The sequence below is a fragment of the Grus americana genome, chromosome 1 (assembly GCF_028858705.1).
Source record: "Grus americana isolate bGruAme1 chromosome 1, bGruAme1.mat, whole genome shotgun sequence".
NCBI classification, from domain to species: Eukaryota; Metazoa; Chordata; class Aves; order Gruiformes; family Gruidae; genus Grus; species Grus americana.
This window is the reverse complement of record NC_072852.1, coordinates 200634987-200657139: the sequence shown is the minus strand read 5'-3', so window position 1 is coordinate 200657139 and position 22153 is coordinate 200634987. Positions and strand designations below refer to the sequence as shown.

The 22153-nt window shown below is 42.5% G+C and overlaps 1 protein-coding gene across 3 annotated transcripts in view; it reads right to left on the bottom strand.

The window, feature by feature from the left end:
* The window catches only part of ARHGAP20 (Rho GTPase activating protein 20), a 61904-nt gene that overhangs the window by 35225 nt on the left and 4526 nt on the right, over nucleotides 1-22153 (bottom strand). For 2 of the 3 annotated variants that reach the window (XM_054812869.1, XM_054812870.1), the window contains exon 2: nucleotides 16319-16404. In XM_054812869.1, coding sequence (XP_054668844.1) covers nucleotides 16319-16404 — 86 coding nt within the window. Of the gene's footprint in view, nucleotides 1-6118; nucleotides 6191-16318; nucleotides 16405-22153 lie in introns of all 3 variants that reach the window. The other variant, XM_054812871.1, reaches the window with a different exon arrangement.

The following is a 22153-nucleotide window of genomic DNA, read 5'->3' as shown; positions in this document are numbered from 1 at the left end:
TTTGATCCTCTCAGTTAATGTTCCATTGTTACAAGACATGAATGAAACCCAAATTTTGTTACATTGAAGAAAATGCAGATCAGCTATACCTTCAGGCATAGGGATTTATATAAAAGAGTTATTTTTTGAGTTCAGTTTTTAATGGCTCACTGATTTTTCTGGCCATTAAATGGGTCTAATTTTGAAAAAGTACTAAGCAGTCAAATATTGACTGTTTGAAAATTCCTTTTAATAGAATTATGCAAAAATCACTACTTAAGTCAATGTGATTTCTCATATAATTTAAAAAGTAAAAGCGATATAGGGCCTTCTCTGTGTTTCCCTAAAAGTAATCCTATGATTAACACATGTAAAAATCCTACAAAGTAACATCTTTCCAGTTTGGCAGAAAAAAAAGTGCCATCATCCAGGTTTGTTAAGAAGGAACTGTGAACTGATTTCTGAAAGATGGGGATATCCTGCAGAGTCAGCAATCAGCCACGTTCCACTTGTGTAGAAGCAAAGCTGATACTGACATTTAGATGGCATTGCCATTGTAAGTCTCTAGTCTCAAGTGGATATTTCTTCCTAAAAGTACTATTTGGGGGGTTTGAAATTTCCATGTGTGGTTTTAACCAAGGAGTAAACTCTGCAATTTGAGATATTCTTCAGTTATTCAGGAAAAGACTAAAATCACTGTACTGGCTGAAATTAGTAGAAAGATAACTGAAGATTTTTCTCCTGACATTTCAAGAACTTAAATTTTTACACCTATTATTTTTCAAATTAATCAAAATAGGCATTTTGTGCCTATTCAAAAGACACAGTGAATTAAAAGAACTCTTCAATTTTGTAGGTGTAATAGATGAAGTCGAAATCCAACATAGTCAGCCAAATACTGAAAAACACAGCCCTGTTGCATTCAGTGTGAAAGCAAACACGTCAGTCCTCACTTTGTCAATCCTGTATTTACCAGAAACCACAAAAGCACAAAAAATACTTCTTCTCCCTGTGGAGCTTCCTTGGGGTTTCTCAGTAAAACTGATACCTGAATGGCATGACCCCAAAAACATTTATTCTTGGTGTTACGGAGATGTCAGCTTTATCCTATACTTGTAATGAAAACAGTGAAAGAAATTATTCTTTCCAAAGGAGAGTTTAATAGCCCATGGTAAGTGGTTACTAAATCCATGATTCAAATGTCATTTATGCCAATGGGAAGCTTTCCCTTGATTTCAGTCGATGATGACTTATCTATGATTTAGATTAAGCTATAAGATGCCTCAGGAAAACAATCTGTTCCAGGGTACCTAAGCTGGAATGAGCTATTGCAGGTATCTCAGCTATATGACATTCTTCTCACAGACTGCTCATGCTCCATCCTAAATCCCACTCCGTTGTTTTGGTTATTGTTCTCTGTTAGAACTTCTCTTTGCCGATGATATCTTTGCAGCTGCAGAAGTCGATTTCCTCTTATGATACAGCACCGATACTCTCTGCACAACTGATACGTATTGAAATAAAATGTCACTTTGCTCTTTAACCTCTGAAATTCTTCACAAGAGGTAGGCAAGAAATGCACCTTTTCATTAGCAGAGCAGTAAAATGGCTGAAATCTGAGTCAGCCCAGCCACGTGAGAGGCTGCACAGGGTCGTTCCAATGCATACATAATACCTTTCCAAATTCCTCTCACAGTGAACAATTTAGCCCGTACTCATTTCACACATAGGTACCATAAGCAAAAATACTGCATGCTTGTGCCAGTGCTGAAGGCCAGCTAAGGACCAGAAGCTCTTTCCAGTTTTGTGCCTACACACGCAGAGCTTGCAGCTTGTGGCATAAACCTAACTTTGTTTTGGCTACAGGCTAGAGGGGCCACCAAGCAGAGCACCTGCCAACCCTCCTCGTGGTGTTCAGAGATCACAGACTTACTTCGTGTATCTCAAAGGCCAGTTTTGGATGGCTCTAAGGAACCAGCAATTTATCTTTTAGGAAAAATAAAGCCAAATAAAAAAAATAAAATTCAACTTCAGTCTCTCTCAGTAAAGCATTTACTTTATCATTACTGAGTCACAGCATTGGGCTAGAGCAACCCACTGAGAGAAGCGGGAGCTATTCACACCCTTTCAAGGCTAGTGAAAACAGCAGCTATCTGCACAGTAAGAAATGTCTACAGCCCAGCCCACATTACAGATTTTTGCCAAAATGGATTTATCAGTCAGGGACAACATGTGATTTGTGATCAGCAGAGATACCCCCAAAAGCAAGCCTGATCTAGAAGTCAAGTTCCTTCATTTTCTTAATAAAGCTTATATTGGAAATCAGGTAACTATCTGCACTTTTTTTTCTGTGCCTCCTACTCAGACTCTTAAGCTCCTAAAACTTCCTGTGAGAAGCAACTTCAATAGCAGCTTAATAGATGCTCTCTTCATATTTTTGCTAACGAGGCAGGCCCTGCTAACTGGAGCTTGGAAGCCAAGATGTTTTTACTACTGGAAATCTTTAACACATAAGACATATTACCCATACCATGTGGCTAGAGGGTATTTTGCATTCAAGATAATTAACTTAATAAGGTTCTTTAACCAACCAAAAGAAAAGAGCTCCAACTTGGTGTGCAGCCCCATCTCCCCCGCGATAAGGTGGGAAAAAAAAGCCCAAACCTGTAACACAGCAGTGAGTACTGATCTGCCTTGCAGGGCTACTCATTGTGCACTTAAGAGCAATATTAACATTTCAGGACTTCAACACACATCTAATTTCATCATAAATGATAGCTTGCACATGACTTGTACTGTGCCTTGGCGAACCTCACAAAATCATGATAATGGATCATTACGTTTGGCGCAAGAAAAGAGTGAAAAACGAAGTGAAAGAAGTAGGTTTTTGTACACTGAAACCAAATTCCCATGCTTGGGACTGAAAGCAAGACAACGGAAATGGTCCTGCTCATGCTCCCGATGAACTTAGCCTCCATCATACTGACAGCTCATTAAAGCGCATGGTTTGAAAAGAGCTGCGTGGCCCAGCCAGCCCCATCCCCACTACCTGTTTGGCATGGCCATACAAAGACCTGCTGCCTTCAGGGCCGAGCACTCGCAGCTCCTCTCACCATGAATGAGGCTCCACACAGACAAGGCTCAACCACACAGAGCAATCTGCAGGCTCCAAGCCCTATTTAGACAGGCAGATTATATTAAAAAAAAATCCTCTGCATTTTTAAAGGTGGTAACCACTCACTACTGTCACTGCCTTCCAGCCACGACCAGTGCCCTCGGGGAGTCGCCCACGTGCTCAGGGTCTTTGGTGCTTCTTCCCAGTTTGACTTCTCCTGATTTGGAATATGCTTTTCATCTAAATTTATGCGGCACATTATTCTAATAAATAATAATTATACCTGGCGAAAGCAAGCACAAAAAGAATCAGCCTGGAAGGTAGGAGTGTTTTCCAGGAAGGTGGTAGGTAAGATATGGGCTGACACAAAGTTAGCATGCTGCTCTAATCTTACACTCACTATTTATAGAAGGGACTTGGAAAGACAAGCATAAAACTCTCTTAATCACATGGGCTGCCAACCCATTTCTGAAAATCTGCTGTCAACTTGATCCCTGCTATGCTAAGGGAGCTTCTTTCTGAGGATGCTGGGCATGTTTGCTTGTTGTTATCCATGGTAAATCTCATACAGTTCTAGCAGCACTTTGTGAAAACAGCGCAGCATTCCAGAAATAGCAAGTCTATTTTCTGCAGCACTCTGTTCAAGTCCCCTACGCCATCACCATCACATACAGTAGCTTGTGTACAATGAAACAAGTGAGATCTGCTCAGTTTTTCAAAGAGCATTAATTACTTTCTAAGTATTATAATGCCTGCTCCTACTTGGTAAGCGTGCTTCACTGGTTGCAACTTCTTTTTTACGAGTCATGTATTGAAATAAATCTGAGGCAGTCACCTCTCACAACCCTGCATTTTCCTTTATGGACTGCACTTGTGGACCTCAAAGAAAGCCCTCTGCCACAGGCACGTGTCGGCCCCAGTTCCTGGCCTCCAGCACAGGGCTATCCTCGCTCTACCCGTGCAAGTGGCTGGACCTCAGCAACCTGCAGCAGAAAACACTGCACCCAAGATAAAGCAGCAAGTCCCAACAAGTTCACAAAGCCTTTGGATCAAAAGGCATCACACCCTCCTCTCCAGCACAGGCAGGGCAAGCACAGAAGGAAGATAATTATTAATAGAGCTTAGCAGCAAATTTTGCTCAGATAAATAGATAAATTTACATTTGAGGGCAGAAATCAGGGCTATCTCATATTTAGGAAATTAGGTACCACTTCCTTGCTTCTAAAACTCAGTGTACACATTTTAATTCACAATACATTGAGAAAATGTTCCAACTTAAATTATTCAAAGATTCTAAAGGTTGTTTTGTAAGTATCAGAAATCATCTTTGCATGATTACAAAATCTTATTAAAGGTAATAAAAATTATTATGATGAATCAACACAATGTACACTAAATGTTCAAGGTGTTGAGGCATGTAACTATTATTTTTCTGCAGTCTTCCAAAAAATCAGTAAATGATTAAAACTTGCAGTAAAATATCACATAGCTGTAGGGTAAAATGCATCATTAAAAAAAAAATCTTCACACATTTCAGGATGGAAGCTTGGCAACTTAACTGAAAACAAGCTGCACTTAAGTAATTTCTACATAGCCAAAAGGGCAATATTCTCTGCAGAGCAAATATGTACTACGGCGTGGTGGCTGGAGACAGGAAATGCGCTTGTGGTTTGGTTTGCTTCCAAGGTTTTTTGTTTTACTTTAACAAACAGCTGCCAGGTGTTTACTCTGAAAATTTAGCACAAGAGCAAAATTCCCTATTGGTATAAATTAGCACCACACATTTCGGTCAGATTTTGCCTATTTTCACCAGAAAAGAATTTAGTGTGAGTTATTTAAATCCTATTGAAAAACTCTTGCAATGTGGGTGTCCTCCAGTCCTCAACAAGTCCAAGGGGTTTTGGTCCAAGTCCCCCTGAGCAGGGGAGAAGTTTGGGGGAGGGCATATTCACATGTAGAAGTCAATAAAACCTTTTTTGGCCTTTGGAAGAATCGATCCTCTGTTCCCCACTGCAATTCCCACTCATTTCTACTGAGCGACATAGCAGCACCACCTTGAGTTACTCTCCCATTCCAGTTGCACCAGGGAAATGCCATTCCAGGCGTTGTCTACGCAGACAAAGATTTTGTTGTTCAGATGAAAAAAAGTCAGGAAAAAAGTGACCTTTGGAGGGGAAAAAAGAGAAAAAAAAGGAAAAAAAAAAAAAAGAAAAAAACCAGGATGAACAGAGGGTAAAGAAAAGGCCAGAACTTAACAGCCCAGCACTGCAGTTCTGCACCATGGTTGTCTTGGCTTCTTGGAGGTTCTCATGGCCTACAAGAATTCTGGAGGCCACTTCCACCCTGGCTCCTTCCTACTCATTGCAAGGAGGCATACAGGGGAGGACTCTGGGATCTCAGTTTCACCCAAGTCCCCCAGGAGGATCCAGTATTATTTTAGTGGCCTGAAGGGATAGGGTTTCTGTCCTACCTTAATTTTTTTGGGGAAGCAGCAATGTCCCAGCAGTAGGACATTTAATCCCACTTAATCACAACTGTGACATTTAAAAACCAAGCTCAACTCTGTTGATTTTGATTCACCTCATGGAAGAAACTAACCCTTCCTTCAAAAGGAGGTTTCAAAGATCTTCTTGCAAACTATTACAAGAGTTCACGCAGGAATTCTGGGTTACCAAAAATAGCCAGGACATGCTGTAGACCTCTACAGAAACAAGTCATTTCAAGCTGAGGTGCACATGAGGTGAAAAGATTGGTGTGGGCATCTTTAGAAATTGCCTCTGGACCATCACATATGGCTGTTAGTAAGCCTGTATCTACCTACCCTATTGTCTGCAGCTACATGTTACACAGGCTGGAGATGGGCAAGAATAAGGCACTTGTGTAACCATATCCTTTTAACAGGGAAACAGCATTTTCTGGGTGACCGCCTAGGTTTATTGCCTGCCAGTCACCTCATCAATTATTGAGTAATACCAGGGGGCTGCTCACGATCTCTCAAAGTCTCATTGCTCAGCAGTCATTCACCTTCAGCTTCTGATTTTCCCATTCTTCAAGAAGTAATTCAGCTAGGCTCTTCCCCTCTTCGGCTCATGCCACCTGGGTAGAGTCTGGAGTTAGGCAACAAGTTCTAAGAAAAACAAATGCATTCAAAACAGTGTAAGGCTTCAAATATGTGGCCAGGTAAAGCAAACCTGGAATCCACCAGCTGCTGTTCTCTGACTGCCCTTTTTCAGGAGAAAACTTGCTGATTATAAACAGAATAATCACATACAAAGTGACAAAGCTGCAAGTATTGCCTTTAAAAGATAAGCCCTTGCATCATGCTTTATCCTCTCCCACAAGCTGCAACTCTCATTGAAGCCGCTGCTGCCCGGCTTTGCCTGTATACCCACAGCTGTGGGACACCATGGGGTGAACTCCACAAGGCTCCATGGAAGACATGAAGGGAGGATCTGCCCAGCCCTCATATTGGCTTAAGTTTTTAAGGACCACTTCCGTGAGAGGAACAACCGATATCTGTGCCGCATGGAAGACGGGATTGTCACTTCACTGCACCTGTCCCAGTTGTAACAGGAACAAATCTGACTTTGGTTTGCCTCAAGGGCTTTAAATCATATTTTGATACTAGTACTACAGCACAGGAATTATCCTATTACAGTGAAGAGATTACTTGATATGCCTGCCGCTGCCAGCTATTGCAAGTGTAATGACCCAGATTCCTTATGAACAGCCATCAGACAAATTAGTTAGAGCCACACACACCTGTTTGCTCTCCTATAACTGCCGACACATGCAATGAGTTTTTCGCGTAGCTACTCAGGCAGGTTAGTCAGAGGTTTCTGTTCCACCATTGATCTGAGCTGTAGAGAAAAGCTGTTAGAGGATTCCCCACATCCTTGCACCTGATAATAATTACTTTACAAAAGGGAGAAGTGGGCACAGCCCAGTTACCTGCAAAGAAAGGCTGCCTGATGGAGGGGGAACCACAAGAGCCTTTCACATGATGACTTTTTTCCCCATGTTTATTTGAGCCTTTGATATACCAGAAGAGTTTGGCCACATCTGAAATCGTAGAAATGGATGTCACACATGACATGCCACCCAGTGGGAAGCCTGTCCTGCTCTTGCATAGCAAAACTGAGGGGAACGAGTGTGACTGAAATTGCTTAGTCAGAGAAACTCAGCCAACAAACGTGCTTCCAAAGGAGCTCTTACAAATGAGATGCCTGGCAAAATATTTGATACAGTTTCACTACCAGAACAAAATGCAGAGGGAAGAGAGGGAAGGAGGGTGGATGAAAACACCTCGGATCTGCTTATTCATTCAGGTGAAGGTCTTTAACATTCTTTTCTGCATTTTCTGAAATAATCCTGCCATGACGACCTGGGATGCAGCTAGATGTACTTAGATACCTACTCCCACTGAATGCAGTCAGTGTTCAGTGCACAGGCTCCCTATAGAGTGCATGTGGATCCAGACCAGCACACTCATCTCAATACTTACAACCGCTTTCAGCTAGGGGACAGGACAGGCTGGACATGGATGTGCCAGTGATATGAAAAAATAATCCTGGGAACATATGTAGGCCTTTCCCCTCCCAAGGAAATGCTTTTACCATTCCCCTACGGAGCCAAGCTTGCTCCTGTGAACATAAGGTTTTTGGTCCCAGGAACATTGCATGTCCTTCTGCATAGTGGCCCACCTTCAACTGCAAGAGGGAGAAGGAAAGTCTCCACTCATTCCAAACACCCTCTGCTTTAGAAGTTACATCACTCTTCTGGGAAGTGGAACATGAATTGCCCAAGGAGGCAGAGAGCTGAACCTGAGTGATCCATGGAAAGCACACCGACCTCCAGGCCAGCAGTTTCACAAAGAGCAGTGGTGGTCTGTGGGGATCTGCCTAAGAAGAAGGTTAGAAATACCCAGCATAGCTTACACTAAGCTCGCTAGATGGCACAAACCTTGGTTGCAACATAGACCGTGGTCTCTCCCTGCCAAAATACCCAATGAGCCAGACTTCTTCCTACTTCAGCCCTGATATTGCATGTTCGGAAACCACTGCCCTAAACAATTATTAAAAAACACTCCGGAAAAGTGGACTCGGCCAGAGGTTTAAAAGACAACAACATTTGCAACTGCTTTTGTGAGGGCCTTGCTCTTGCCCGGGCAGGTGAAATAGGGTCTGTGGACTAGTGGATGGAGCTTCTCAGGAGCCTCTCACAAAGCAGTGTTTAGTTCTTTGACACAGACCTGCCCAGTGCTGCCAACAGCCATGCTGTACTGGGATGTGCAAAAGCACAACTCCAGGTGTTTAGGGAGCTCTTTGTTCAGTAGGAGAGTGCCTAAAGAACAGAGGCACTTGGGAGGTCAGCAGCCACGGAGGTGTTTTTTAAGTCACAATTTTAGACCCAGGTACCTAAATTGTTCCCATGTCTTGCCCTTGAGGCTTATTATCCTTTACTGGATCTGGCCCCTGCTACTCAAACACTTAAGACATGCGCACAGAAGAAATCTAAAGACAGCCTGTTACTCCTGTGGTGTGATTAAAAACTCCTCGCCAGCAGTTTTGTGCACCATGAGGAAGGAACCGGACCAGGAGAAGTGATGCTGGAGGAGAGTTCAATGTGTATTTAACGCCGGCCCTTGTCAGAGGCAAGAGCACCAGAGGCTGCACATCAACCTGCACATCATTAGAGGCTTTCTGCTTGTTTGCACAAGACAGATGATCGGAAAGCAGTCTGACTGAGTTGGTCTGTGAGTTCCTCAGGTATGCTGCTGCCCAAACTGCTTGGCCAGACTGTCATTTGGCAGAGATATTATTGTTTAAACTCAGTGATACACAATGGCTGGACAACAGCTGCATTTTGCCAGACCTCAAGGCCTAATCCAAAAAGCCCCCAAAATGGGCTGCAGCCAAAAGCACGTATGGACAGCGAGACATCTGGACAAGCAAAGCCCTGTGCTCATCCCGATGAGCAGTGCCCCTCGCTGTCTTGTCTTAAAACTGTCACAACCCTATCCAAAGGGGAATCAGCTTAAAGCGCTAGTGTTAAACTATTAGTCATTTACTGTAAAATTAATCTCTCATTTCAACTCCAATCCCTCCAAAACTCTGCTTCCAAGCCTTCCTTCTTGTTACCTCTAGTCCTTTAATAAAAAAGGCAGCATATCTCTGAGAGCCGCAGCTCATTTCGATCTCCAGATGTACAAACATCGCTATAAGCCAGTTTGTATGTCATAAATGAAGAACCGATGGGTTTTATCAAAAACAAACATATGCACACATACACACACATGCTCACACACAAAACAAAACAGAAAAAACACAGCGGGGGGACAGGAATGCCAATCTTTGAGTTAAAAGGCCATTTGAGGCCTCAGAAAGTTCACTTTGTTCCTTGTTAACAGTTAATAAAATTTTATCCCCAGCTATTACTACGTAAAAATAACTTCTGCGTTCAAGCACATGGTTTAAGGAAACAATACTCCAGTGTCACAATTAGCTTAAATCAAGCATGAATTAAAAATACTATAAAAATGACAACTTGTACAATATCATCACAAGTTTTTTTTTAATTATGTGCAATTCCATTAAAACGGAGGAGTGATTTGATACAAAATAGTGGGTTTAAAAAAAAAAAAACAAACCCACTATTTTTCTACAAATTCATGTTTCCTTACCTTACATCAGGAAACACAACATGCTGAGGGGAGAAATCTGGGGAAATACTCATAGAGAGGTTTCTGCCCATTCAGATGAAGCATAAAATGTTAAAACATCAAAACTTTTCATGAAATGGAAAATCTCAGAAAAAATCCCGATCAGAAGTGTCGAGGCTGAATTAAATCTAAGAATTAAATGCAGAGGCAAAGAACTTTTTGTTTGTTTTGTTGTCTGAGTCTTTAGGAACAGAGGTTTCCCTCCATCTTCATGACTAGAAACTTGATTTCTAATGAAACTGTAATTTTTATATCCCCATGACTCCTGGAGCTGGAGCTTTATGGAAAAAGCTACGAAATATCACAAGTCAAGATCAAATGAGCACTGCATGTACTTAATCCCTCACACTGGGAAACACTGTTTGGTGGGAAGTTTGCCCTTTTTCTTCCTTTCTTTTCTAAAATGGCTCTTATATATATATTCTTGAGTGTGCTGGAGTCTCTCAGAGAAAGGACTGTAAAAGGAGGAGTGGAAAACACAGGGCTGCCCGTGGGGTGCTGCCACTTTGATTTTCACTGCTCTGACAACAGTGACAGCCCCTGAGCTTCCCAAAAAAACCACGAGCCCTGCGGCTTCAGAACGACTGCCTGCAAGGGCTCCCTTCCACAGCATCCCTCTTCCTAAGGGTGAATGAAGGCATTTAAGAGCCCTCATCCCACGCCATTTGGGTGGCTGAGGGTGCAGGGAGAGGCTTTAGAGATGCTGTTTCAGTTGTGTACGTGCATGCCCAGTGTTAGCTACCCTGGCCCCCGCCACCTCAGTCAGCCTCTCACAAGCCGTGGGGTGAGGGATACACCAGGGAACAATCCCCAGGCAGGGACTGGGCTTGCCCGACAGACACTTCTGCCTCAGACACTGTAAATCTTCCCTCGCTGCCCACAGCACCAGTTTTCAAGTGACTTGTGACCCCTTTATCCCCTCACCTCACCTCCATTTTGCAGCCTTCAAGGGACAACCCCCCCAACTCTGATGCCTGCATTTGAAATGGAGGCTGGGACAGTACCTGGCCATGCCACCTCCCTCCCACCCCGGGTTTAGGCCCATCTCTCCTCACACCACCAACCGCTGGTGGTGTGCAACAGCTTCGGAGGCAAAACCCCACACTGATCATACATGTAACACGCACAGGCACACACAGAAATGTGTACACGTGCAATATGGTGGCTTTTGTCTCGCAAAGCCTCTCAAGTTTAGCCACCAGGCACCATGCCCCATGTGCCGCCAGCAACGACACCATTGATCGGCCAAACCATGGTGGCCACAGCCAAGGGTCCTGCTCCTCCGTCTGACAGGTTTTGCTGTGGTGACTGATGGGGAGGGGCGCCCCGGCAGAAGGGTGCCCTCAGCAGGGTGGGTGCCATCCCCACTCTGCACCCCAACGAACGCTGTCATGGTGCCTGGGTGCTGTGTGAGAGCAACACCCGCCTCCACCATGATGGCCGAGGGGACAGCGGCTGCTTAGGGCATCATCCTGCGACAGCCGGTAAATGATGTGGCTGTGGGGCGGACAGGGTGGCAGGAGCTCTGTCTCCATGCCTCCATACCATACCGAGGTGCTGAGCCTCGCCAACCAAACACGCCTCGCAGAGATTGTTTTGCTAGGCGAAATTATTCGTTACCATGGAAACAAGTGAAGAATGAGCAAAATTATTACAATCGAAATACCTACTTAACAAGTTAGTTACTTGCGATGAACTTTTACTCCCTTCCTCCCTGCAATTGGATTTTCATGAAACACCAAATAAATACTCATCTTCCCTGTGAAAAAGAGACAGTTAAGGCCTTCTGGCAATTTACATTTATTAAAAGACTCTATTTTTGTCTTCATCTAGTCGCATAGCTTGGATCATCCACACATCTTCTGACTAAAACCCTGAAAACACAATGTCCAAGACTTTGGGAACACTCTGTATTTGACTAGCGCCAAGTGGAATGCATTACTAGATTACACATATGATCTTCGTTATCTGGGATATTTAGCATTTGGCACGGGAGCCCTGGAAGATAACGTGCCAGAATCGCTTACTGTGCATTGGGAGAAAGAAGAGCAGCTTCTTCGTGAATGGCACCGCACTTGCTTCCACATACAGAAGGGGAATAAACACCTTGGAAATTTCTGAAATCCTCAGTTTTTACCTTTAACTTCTTTGGCCATAAAATCCAAATAATAAAATCAGGTGGGGGTGACTTTTTAGGTACTTCCTTTTCAGGTTCTTAGAAGATTTGTTCATAAAACCTTTTAAAAATGATGCTTAGTTTTTTTAAAAAATAACCTCTGCTTCTAGCTTACACCAAAATAACATCATAAGCATGCTTCACGCTGTAATAAAGAGTAGTTGCATTACTGATATTTTAACACCTTTAGTGTGTAGAGAGACATATCTATAAATGGTCTGAAAAGTCAGAAATTCTGAAATTATATGAAAAAGTTTCAGCATATAAAAATATCACTTTCAAAGACCTGGTGAGGCATGCATTAGGAAAGGAGAAGCTGCCAGCTACTGCAACACAGAATTTGGCTGTCCCTGTGAAGTAGCCGAGATGCAAGCAGAAGTCCGCCAACGCACAGCAGAAACTTGGTAGTTTGGGCTTTGTCACATGTGAAAATTCTTTTGTGGGACAGCAGAACAAAGGCTGAAAATTTGACTTGAAACAAGTCTTTATTACTCTATATCAGTTATTTTGAGACGACAAGACCTGATGCATAAATCCATGTCTCAGACACTTCTGTTTCAAGCTCACAATTTGTGTTGCACTGAAGTATATCATTAAGTAAGTAAGTGGTGCAGTTTTCATTAAAGGACACCAAGTAAGAGGAAAATTACAACTGTGGAACAGGTCCAGGGCTGAATATAACTAACCCGAATCCTTTGCTGATTTCATACACATTAATGGAGTTAACAATCAAACTTATTTTTCCTGCATCTGAGTATCAGCCAAGAAAAACATCAAAAGCTTACTTTTCCAATGTATTTTTCAAATAACTTTGCTCAAATTGCTTCCAAAAAGGACACCTGAGGATGTGAAACAGTCCTTACATGCCTGTTCATCACTATTTTGTGAGGAAAGAGAAACTGTACAGAAAAAAGGAAGAGAAGCAAAACCAGGAGGCAAAGAATAGTCTGCATATTTTCATCTCTTGGAACTAAGGGCCCAAATTCCTCTATAATACCTGTACTATTTACTGTGTTCCTCTGCTGCCTGCAGTGACAGTCGAGCGAGGCACAGATTACAGCGTGGTTGCACATCCGTACAACACCATGCTGTACGTCCATCCTAGAATTCTTCTGTAGGCCAAGTATCTTGTGACTCTTTTGATATGACTGACATGGCAAGGCAAGATTTGTAAGGAATCTATAGGTAATGAAATAACGAAATTATATAGGTGGGGAAAAAGAAGACAAGTTTTTAAGCACACAAGACTTTCAGATTTGCTTCTCTTTCAGGACTGAAGAAGAGGACAACGGTAAAAACAAGCATCTGCCTTTTCCAGCTAGATCATCTCGCCTCACTTACATCCTCATGCCATTGCAGCTACAACAACACTACCATTAAAAAACCTTAATCCTCTAAATGCTAAATAGCCATCTCCAAATGTCACAATGGTTTCTTTGAATAAATACCATCAATAAACTTTTAAATGCCCCCAAAGTAAGTCTGTCCAAAATGGGTGCCACCACATTTTATGAAAGTGCCCTGTATATAAACCAAGGACACCTGACATATAAAGTGGTATAAAAATACAAACTGACTTGTGCTTCTAAGTATTTCCTGCCCTTTTAAACTTTGCACTTGTTCATTAATTTCAACAAATATTGAGGTGAGCCAGCTGCTGAGGTGAGAGGATTCATATAAATCCCTCACAGATGTTTGCTAACTTCAGATAGGAGCTTTATTATCTACAAATCATTAATCATCCATTAAGAAGTAAGTGTTACGGAGTCCCAGCATTAAGGTTCACTGCCAGAGGAGAATAATGGATTTTGCAGGCTGGCTCTGTCTACAAGAAGGGGAACTAAGAACTGAGACAGGTCTGAGATAAAACATTTGGAGGAGATTAGAAAACATGAGAAGTTGTTTTGTTGCTCTTCAGCTCACCTTAAGAGAAAACACTTCACAAGAGTTAAGCGTTTACACAACAAACTGAGTGGAAAGTTCAAACTCATCCATCAGTTTGGTGATGAAGAGGAATGTGTTTTGCACAGCCGAACAAGGAAGTCAGGCACAGGTGAGAATTACTGCTCCTGTGAACAATAATAAACACCATCCAAAGTGTTACCCTCTAACCGACAGACTTCGAAGCTACGAAATCACCTGCTCTGGCTCCGGGGAACTCAGACTTCACCCGATACATCTCTCTAAGGCCACAGACTTCAGTTCAAAACAACAGGAGCAGCTAAATTGTCACACGCCACAGGCAGAGGACAGACATGACTGAGGCAGCATCCATCAGCTGAGAAAGTGGCAGGGTCCATCGGGTAGGCACAGCATTGCCCTTATGGCAGAACAAGGCAATGTTTTCCCCTCTGCAGTCCTCTCTATCACAAAGTTTCTGCTAACTAGCCTTACAAAAAAATCCTTCCACACACTAAATCCGGAAATAATTCTGATCTGGGCTATACAAGCAAGACATACTTACACTTAAGAAAGTGTAAAATTCTCAGGTGAAAATGTACATACTGAGTGTGTATCCCACTCAGTGGCTCTCCACCTATGCCCGATTTCTGATCCTTACGGAGCAGGCAATAAACAAACAAACAAAACAAGTAGAATTGAGGAAAAATCTTCATGTCTGCACCCCAGCAGGCGAATGACAGAAGAGTGAAATATAAACATCGAATATAGTTCATTCTCTTAATATCGAGGAGCAAGTCTTAACAGAGCTTGAAGGGAAGACATTATGGAGACATAGGTGTGTAAACTGCAGGAAACCCTAAAGTCCAAGGGCTGAGAGATCCCATCTGTTGTCCCCTGTACTCTCCAGTTATTGCTACTCCCCACAGCAATAGTCCATCTCTAATTTTACAACCTCAGTTACGAACGTGTCATCTATGCCCAAAAGGTGGTATCGCGAGTATGAACATCACTACAAATACAATGAAGAAATAATAGTAAATGAAGAATAAATATGGCAGTACAGACAATCTAAACAATTTCAGCATTCTCACGAAGGTATTAGAAAATACCCATTCATCTTATTTTAAAGACCTGGAAACAATGTCAGAGAGAGGCCACAGAAGAAATTTTACAGACAGAACCAGAACACATGTTGCTGGCTCTCAGTCCTAGGCTTAGGCCACTAGACTACACAAAAAGGTGCAAACGCCTGTAGGAATTCATTTCTAAGTTTCCTCTTTCATGTCATAGCCAGCAAAAAGACCTGCAAGTAGTTTCAACTCATTTTCCTTTCCTATTTTGCAGCTCTGATGTTTTCACAGAATACTTTCACAGGTTTCTAAATACTGTGGAATTCTGCATGATGACAAATATGAAACCAGGTATTAGTTAGATCAAACACAAAAAACTTTCCAAAGCTCACATACTGATTACTTAACACACCACAGAGTAGGAAAAAATATTCCTTACAAAGCCGTTCTTTAATTTCCCTCAATAATGTTTCTTCGTAAAGAGCTCTACACAGCTGGAAGCATTAACAGCCTACCAGATGGTTCACTTCTCGATAAACACTTATGTTTTGCAAGTTTAAAGTCTAATGAACTGTAGTGCAGGAAGACAAAAGTTATGTATGCAGAGCAGTTCAAATGGCAGGTCAGGGCTGGGGGTGGACAGGGGACTAGCTCCATAGAAACTCCCATTTCTATGGTAGCTTTATGTTGGGGTAGGGAGGGAGGAGGAACGACTGATCCTGGCAGAAGATGAAGACAAAAAACGCTGAATGCTTCACACCCACATGCACACACATACTCAGATCCACAAGTGCTGATGCTGGGCAGGAGACGGCTGTGACCACCAGATCCTGGCCCACAGCTTTGTTTTAAACCCGCAGGTGCTTCCAGAGCCCTGGAGAGACCGTAGCATGCAGCAGTCCATGACAGAAACTTAGCTTAAATTAAATTGTACAATCCCACAATAAGCGCTCCTGAGTTATGCCTGGCACTGTGTAAGTGTAGAAGGCAAAAAGTAGGAAACATTCATCTTCTGCCCATGCCATCTCCCCAGCAGGCAATCGTAGCCAGCCACAAATTAATTAGAACTGAGCAGCCCAAATGTTGCATGCCCAGTCGGAAACTGTGGAGCAGCTCTGCTTGCCCAATTGGGCGTAAACAGCTTAGTGTGGCAGCACAGGGGAAATCCCCTCTAGGAGATCAGCCGGAGTCTGGGCTGGGTCTATCACCTCTTTCAGCAGGCTTTATAGTTGTGCAGCTACTGAGCAGCCTGAATTGTGTTTGACAACCTGGTGTGGACAATAACTCAAAAAACATTTCAAGTTTTGGGCTGAGAAACTGCCAAACAGCACAGCTAGCAAAACTCACTGACTCACCTTGAGACCGATCTAGATCTGTTAAGTGCTTTGACAAAGATCAAAGATGGTGCAGACTGGCGTCTTTGGGCCAAACTCTTCATTTTCTGATTGGAAAGAGAAACAAAATGAAATCATAGGTGAGATTCGGAACAATAACTGCATGCATACAGACTTGTCGCAGCCAGATTCCAATTTCAGACCATGGGAAAAAGGCTGAGTTACTGCCATCAGCCACCGTGGAAGAGGATAATGGTTGTAAAATATCACATATTGAGAAAAACGGGAGCACGACCAGAAAGCCAGTGATAGAGAAAAGCTGATAATTTGTGTCTATACACAGATACCTGAGGTGCACTGCACACATGCAGTAAACACCTAGAGCTTGTCCTCAACTGCTTTTTGTCCCTTAATAATCTATTGTACTTTAAATTTATCAAATATCTAGATGATGGTTCAAACTTCAAATGCTTCATACATTTCTCTGTCAGGTCTGACATTTACCATAAATTAAGGTTTGGATTCTACCCACCTAACCTTACATGCCGCATCGGGCTACATTTTTTTTCCAAATCTTTAGAGATGAGGGCATTTTCCTTCCCTGCTAATCTAGCTGGAGCATTATGTCTTGTCTCTCAGCAGACAATAATGACATTTTTTTCATTCCTGATTATGTATGGGTTAAAATAGGAAAGTGAGAGGCAGGGAGTTCTTAGCACAGAACTCGGAAGGGAATGGGAAAAAGGAGACACTCAAAGACGGAGAATGCAGCAGGAAAAATAAAGACAAAGCACAGGGAAGAGATGACAATGTCAGTAGCTATCAAGGGAGCATGGATTCCCATTCAGTGGAATACTTCAATAAAAGTACTAAGCAAATAAACAACACTGTTTTCCCCAGAGGTAGAAATTTTCAAAAGCACCCACATTTTCAAAACCACCCATTTCCCTGAACACAAATGCATTCACCGCTGTATCCTCTCCCTCCTGCAGCCAGAAGCAGGACTACGGAGTCCTAGCCCTAACTTCGGAGCTGCTCTCTAGAACCGGTTGTGCAGCCTGCTGCCAGGGTGCGTGACCTCTCCTCTCACTGACCCTCCACCAGAAGGGTGGTTGTTACCTTATTTAGCTCAAATATTTTTTCAGAATAAACTGGTGAACAAAAGGACCTGGGTTGAGCTCCTCCCGAGACCCCGAGAGGACAGCAGCCAATGCTAGAGCAGTCCCTTACACCAGCCTGGTAACCGCTGAGAACACACCAACAGGTGAACCTTTGACAGTCATGAAGTCTCTGTTCTCAGCTAATCGCAAAGCAAGGCTTTCTTCCTTTGTACTAAAAATAACCACTGACTACCAGGAATGGATATGTTAGGGAACAACTGATTCTTCTGCAAGCGTAAGTGCTGGATGTGGCACACGTTTTGTTTGGGCAGGTGCACAGCATGCTCCCCTCGGAGGAACGAAAATCTACAGTACTACATGCTTTACTTGCTTTTGACAAGCGCATTTCTTTGACTCATTGCAGTGCATTTGTCATTGTGTCATTTTTTTTGGTTCCCCCTTTGTTTATGTAGAGCATGCTTGTTTGTTTTGTCAGATACTCAGTTACAGCTATTGTGCAATTGTTATAAATTCAACTGTGTAATTTCAATTCACCTTTAAAAATTATCCCCTCCTCCCTCTTTCTTTCATCAAAAATCAACCATCTCAAGACTGATAAATTAAGCCTGGGGACGTTTAGCTGTCTTCTGTCGGATCAGAAAATAACTGGGTAATAGATTACTAACAACCTAGATGCCCATTTTTGCTAGTTTTGAGCAAAAAAGAAAGAAAACACTTTGCTAAATTTTTCTAGTGAATGAAATCAGTTTGTCTTACTGCTAGGAAATCTAAGAAGCTGTTAGCACCTCAAAAAGTAGCGTATCTGCAAATATGAAGGCAAAAAGAGATCTGTGTAATAATGCAGCCCTACAGAAGACAAGCCACAGATTTCCCCCAACCAGCATTTTTTGTAGGAGTTTATATAAAGCAGCAACTCTCAACTGGAAATTTACTGCAACTCTGATTATTGGGCAGGTGGCTTTCAGGGGGTGGTTAAAACTAGAGCATCTCAGCTCCTGCAAATGCAGTGGAGGTTTGGTTATATTTTCAAAGAGATCTTAAATCCTTTGGCTTCTCAGGTCTGAAAAGGGAGCCACTGAAAAAATGCAGCATATTAAAATCTCTCTCAATTACGGCAATTTTTTCTCATGCTTGGTTTAGCATGAATAGTGCCTGTAGCAGTGAGATTCCAGTTTTGCCTTAAATATCTGAGGACCAAGGTAAAGATTAGGACTACAGCAAGTTTAATAAGAGCTCAAACGACTGGCAGAGAGTAACAGAATAATTCAGCTTGGAGGAGGTCCCAGGAGGTCTCTGGACCTGCTGAGAGCAGGACCCGTTCGAGCAGGCTGCTCCGGGGCCACCCCTGGTCCAGGTCTGTGTAATCTCTGAGGATGAGATTCCACAGCCTCTCCAGACAGCCTCTTAATACAGACCTAAGCTATTAAGCAAAGCTTACAAAAAAGAGCCTTAAAACATAAAAAGATCACTGATGAGATTTGGAAAAGGAAATTTTTCACAGCAAAAGTGAAATGAGTCAGGTCAGCTGTATGCAAATAAAAACATTACACAGAGACATTGACTACAAACAGAAAGGGGTTTTTTGTTTTTATTTTGCTATGTACAGAGTTTGGGAAAAGAAAATAAGTGACCATCATGATAACTGGAATTGATTTACTTTGAGAAAGAAGAGAACAAATTACTTTTTGGCTAAGCTTTACATGTGCAAAGATGTCGCCCTGGCAATGCGAAGAAGAGGAGATACATCCTGGACAGCTGTAGTGAGAGCAGATGTTTGGGAGCAAAAGGAGATGCAATGACCAATTATCTAAGCGTGGGACAGAGAGAAGTGTTTCTCAACATGTGCCCCGCATCATAACCTCCCATTTTTTCATGTAAATATTAGAAAGGTCAACACAGAGAGAAATCCTCATACTTGCTGGCTGAGTCACACCCCTGTGAAACGTATCATAAAATCAGTATCCGTAATGAATGTTTACAGTGTGCCAGATGCAAAGATGATAATCTTGTATCAGTCAGGACCAAGTGGAGTTATTTTTGCCTTCCTCACGTTCAAAAGCCTGAGTTCCCAATGCCCCTCCCCTCCGATTCAGGTTTAACTTCATACCTTCTGCATTTCTGGTGGTGGTTGTCTTGAATGCTTTTTTAACAGAAACAAAAAGTTCTGCTTTTTCTGTTGTTGGACTGGTGGTACGCTTTAGTATTTGGCTAGTTTCTCATCTGGTATAAACAGACGTAGGGCTATAGATTTCAAAAGAATGAATTTACACCAGATAATGATCAGACCTACACTCTGAAACACTATTTTGTAAACTGTGATGGTAGGTGGTTTATGAGCAGATCAGCCCACCGTGCTGAGGACAGTAACCTTGCAAACCATCACTGAAAATACGCTGTCTCTCCTCAGGAATCAGAACCCCTATAGATTACAAGATTACCGCAAAACTTTCACAAGTATCTCACAAGTCATTGGCTGAGGAAAAGTCTATTCCTGACTGCCAATATTCAACTAATTTTGCCTCACAGTTCAAGTGGATACTAATATTATATGGAATTTATGCAAATTAATATATTGCCAAGTTACAATATTAATCCCCATTCTGTTAAAAAGGTAACACACAGCAGCATCTGCATGATGTCCTCAAAAAAGTGGGAACCGAAGACAAAGCACTCTCTTGTACTTCGTGTGTATCACCTAACTATATCAAGCTTAGAAAGAGAATGGGAGAACACAAATTAAATAAAGAATGAGTGAAAAAATTTGTGGTACTTACTATTTATTTTGTGGTCGCAAATAACTTAAGTAACAGATAGACAGTGTTTATAATATTTTACAAGTATTTAGAGAAGTGAAAATCTGTGCAAGAAGCAGATACCCCACCGCAGCTACTGCAAAGTAGTATCCTGCCCACGCTGCCAGGTTACGGTGCCTGACCGATACGATGGTCAGAGACGTGCCGGAGGATTCCTCTCACCAACCTCAGGCTTGCACACCTGAGCTATTCTCTCTGTGCTCCTTTTATAGTCAAAGAGAGAAAAGGACACATTTAGCACACAATTCATCTTGTCCTAGAAATCCTGTTTTCCTCCACTGACTGTAAAAGAAAACTAAGGTGACCAAAAAAATTGAGTTAATCAGCTCAGTCCTCTCCTTGCTATCTGACAGCAAAGGGAACAGGATAGGGAACAGACAAATTTGTGAGTTCAGTAACATTGGGAACAACTGTCTTCTCAGAGAGTGGTCTGAGCTTAGGATGAGAAAATGGTATTACCTGATGTCTAGTTAAGAGATTCACATATGAAATAGGGGGAAAATGTATTCAGTTCCTGACTGACAGGTGAACGCAGCAGAAATGCCTCCTCAGCAATGTGCAGACACCCTTGTAAAAGCCTCCCCAGAGATGAAAGGATTTCAGGCTCCTGATTTACAGGCTGGCTCCAGAAGTGGGTCAAGGCTGGGACATCTGCCTGGGTCATTTAACTGGGTGACAGGGACAACACTCAGATGTGCCAATACCTTGAGCTGCAGATTGCACTCGAGTAGCTAAGCTCTCCCTCTCACTGCTTTGTTTTTCTCATAAAAGGAAGTCAGATTTTAACAACACCTTTTTTTTAAAGTATCTAAGTTAATAACCATGAGGGATTTCACTCATGCAAACTCTGTTCTTCTTGTCTGAGCAACAAAACCTATCTGTGGCACACATTTCTGGTTTAGCCAGGCATGAACCAAAGCACAGAACACAAACCTTTACCAAAACCTGTAAGGCAAAGTTCAACTAACTGCCCGACAATCAAAAAATCAAAACAATCCTCAGCACCGAGCAGTTAATTTTCCATGACCACTGGGCATCAGTCTTTCCCCTGTATCAACTGCACTACTTAGGAGAGGCAATAAATCATTTTTTCCTAGATGTTATAACCCAGTACTTGTTAGACTTACAGTGTATGGTTGTCTAAAAATACCAGAAACAACAAGAATCTCTTATACTTTGGTAAAGCAAGAAATGGCCCTATACTGACCTATAACATTCCTGAGCCCGTATAAACAGGGTGAGAAGACGACTGCATTTGAACTGCTGGCTCAGGCAGCAGAGATGTCTAGGTCCCACGGAGAGCCCATTTACTATAAAGGCAGAGCAGGTGACAAAACTATGTGCTTTTGTTTATGCTGGCAGAATGCTTTTACTTACAAGGACTTTCCTAAAAAGAAAGCCATTTTTGGATGGATAAACGAGGAGGAAACAATTGCAGGGGCACAAGAGGAAAGAGCTATCACCACAGTGGAAGCAAAAGCACATCATTACGGAACAGCAGCTGCTAGGGAGCACAGCAAAGATGGAGACTAAAGGCCATCTCAGAGTAGAAAGAACAACAGATGAAAGAAACTAGGAGCAAAAGATGTTCTATCAACTACCTCACAAAGTATGAATCTTTGGAAGTACTGATACGGCTGTGTTCAAAAGATCTCACCCATCTATCAAAAGCTGGAGGTGTGGAAGATTACTAAAAATGTGGAGGAAGAGGAGTGTCGAATATTCAGCCTATGGGTCCTACTGTCTGCTGTACCGCAACCCACAGTGCTCAGAGCAGCGACCGTGGTTGTGGTGGTTTTGATGAAGCCCAAAGTTTCCTCAAGCCTGACACAAAGCAGGAAGGCTAACACATCGACACGATTCTGCCCCGGTTTCTGTACAGCAAGGCTTTCTCAGGAGCAGTTTACAGATGACAGAGGGAG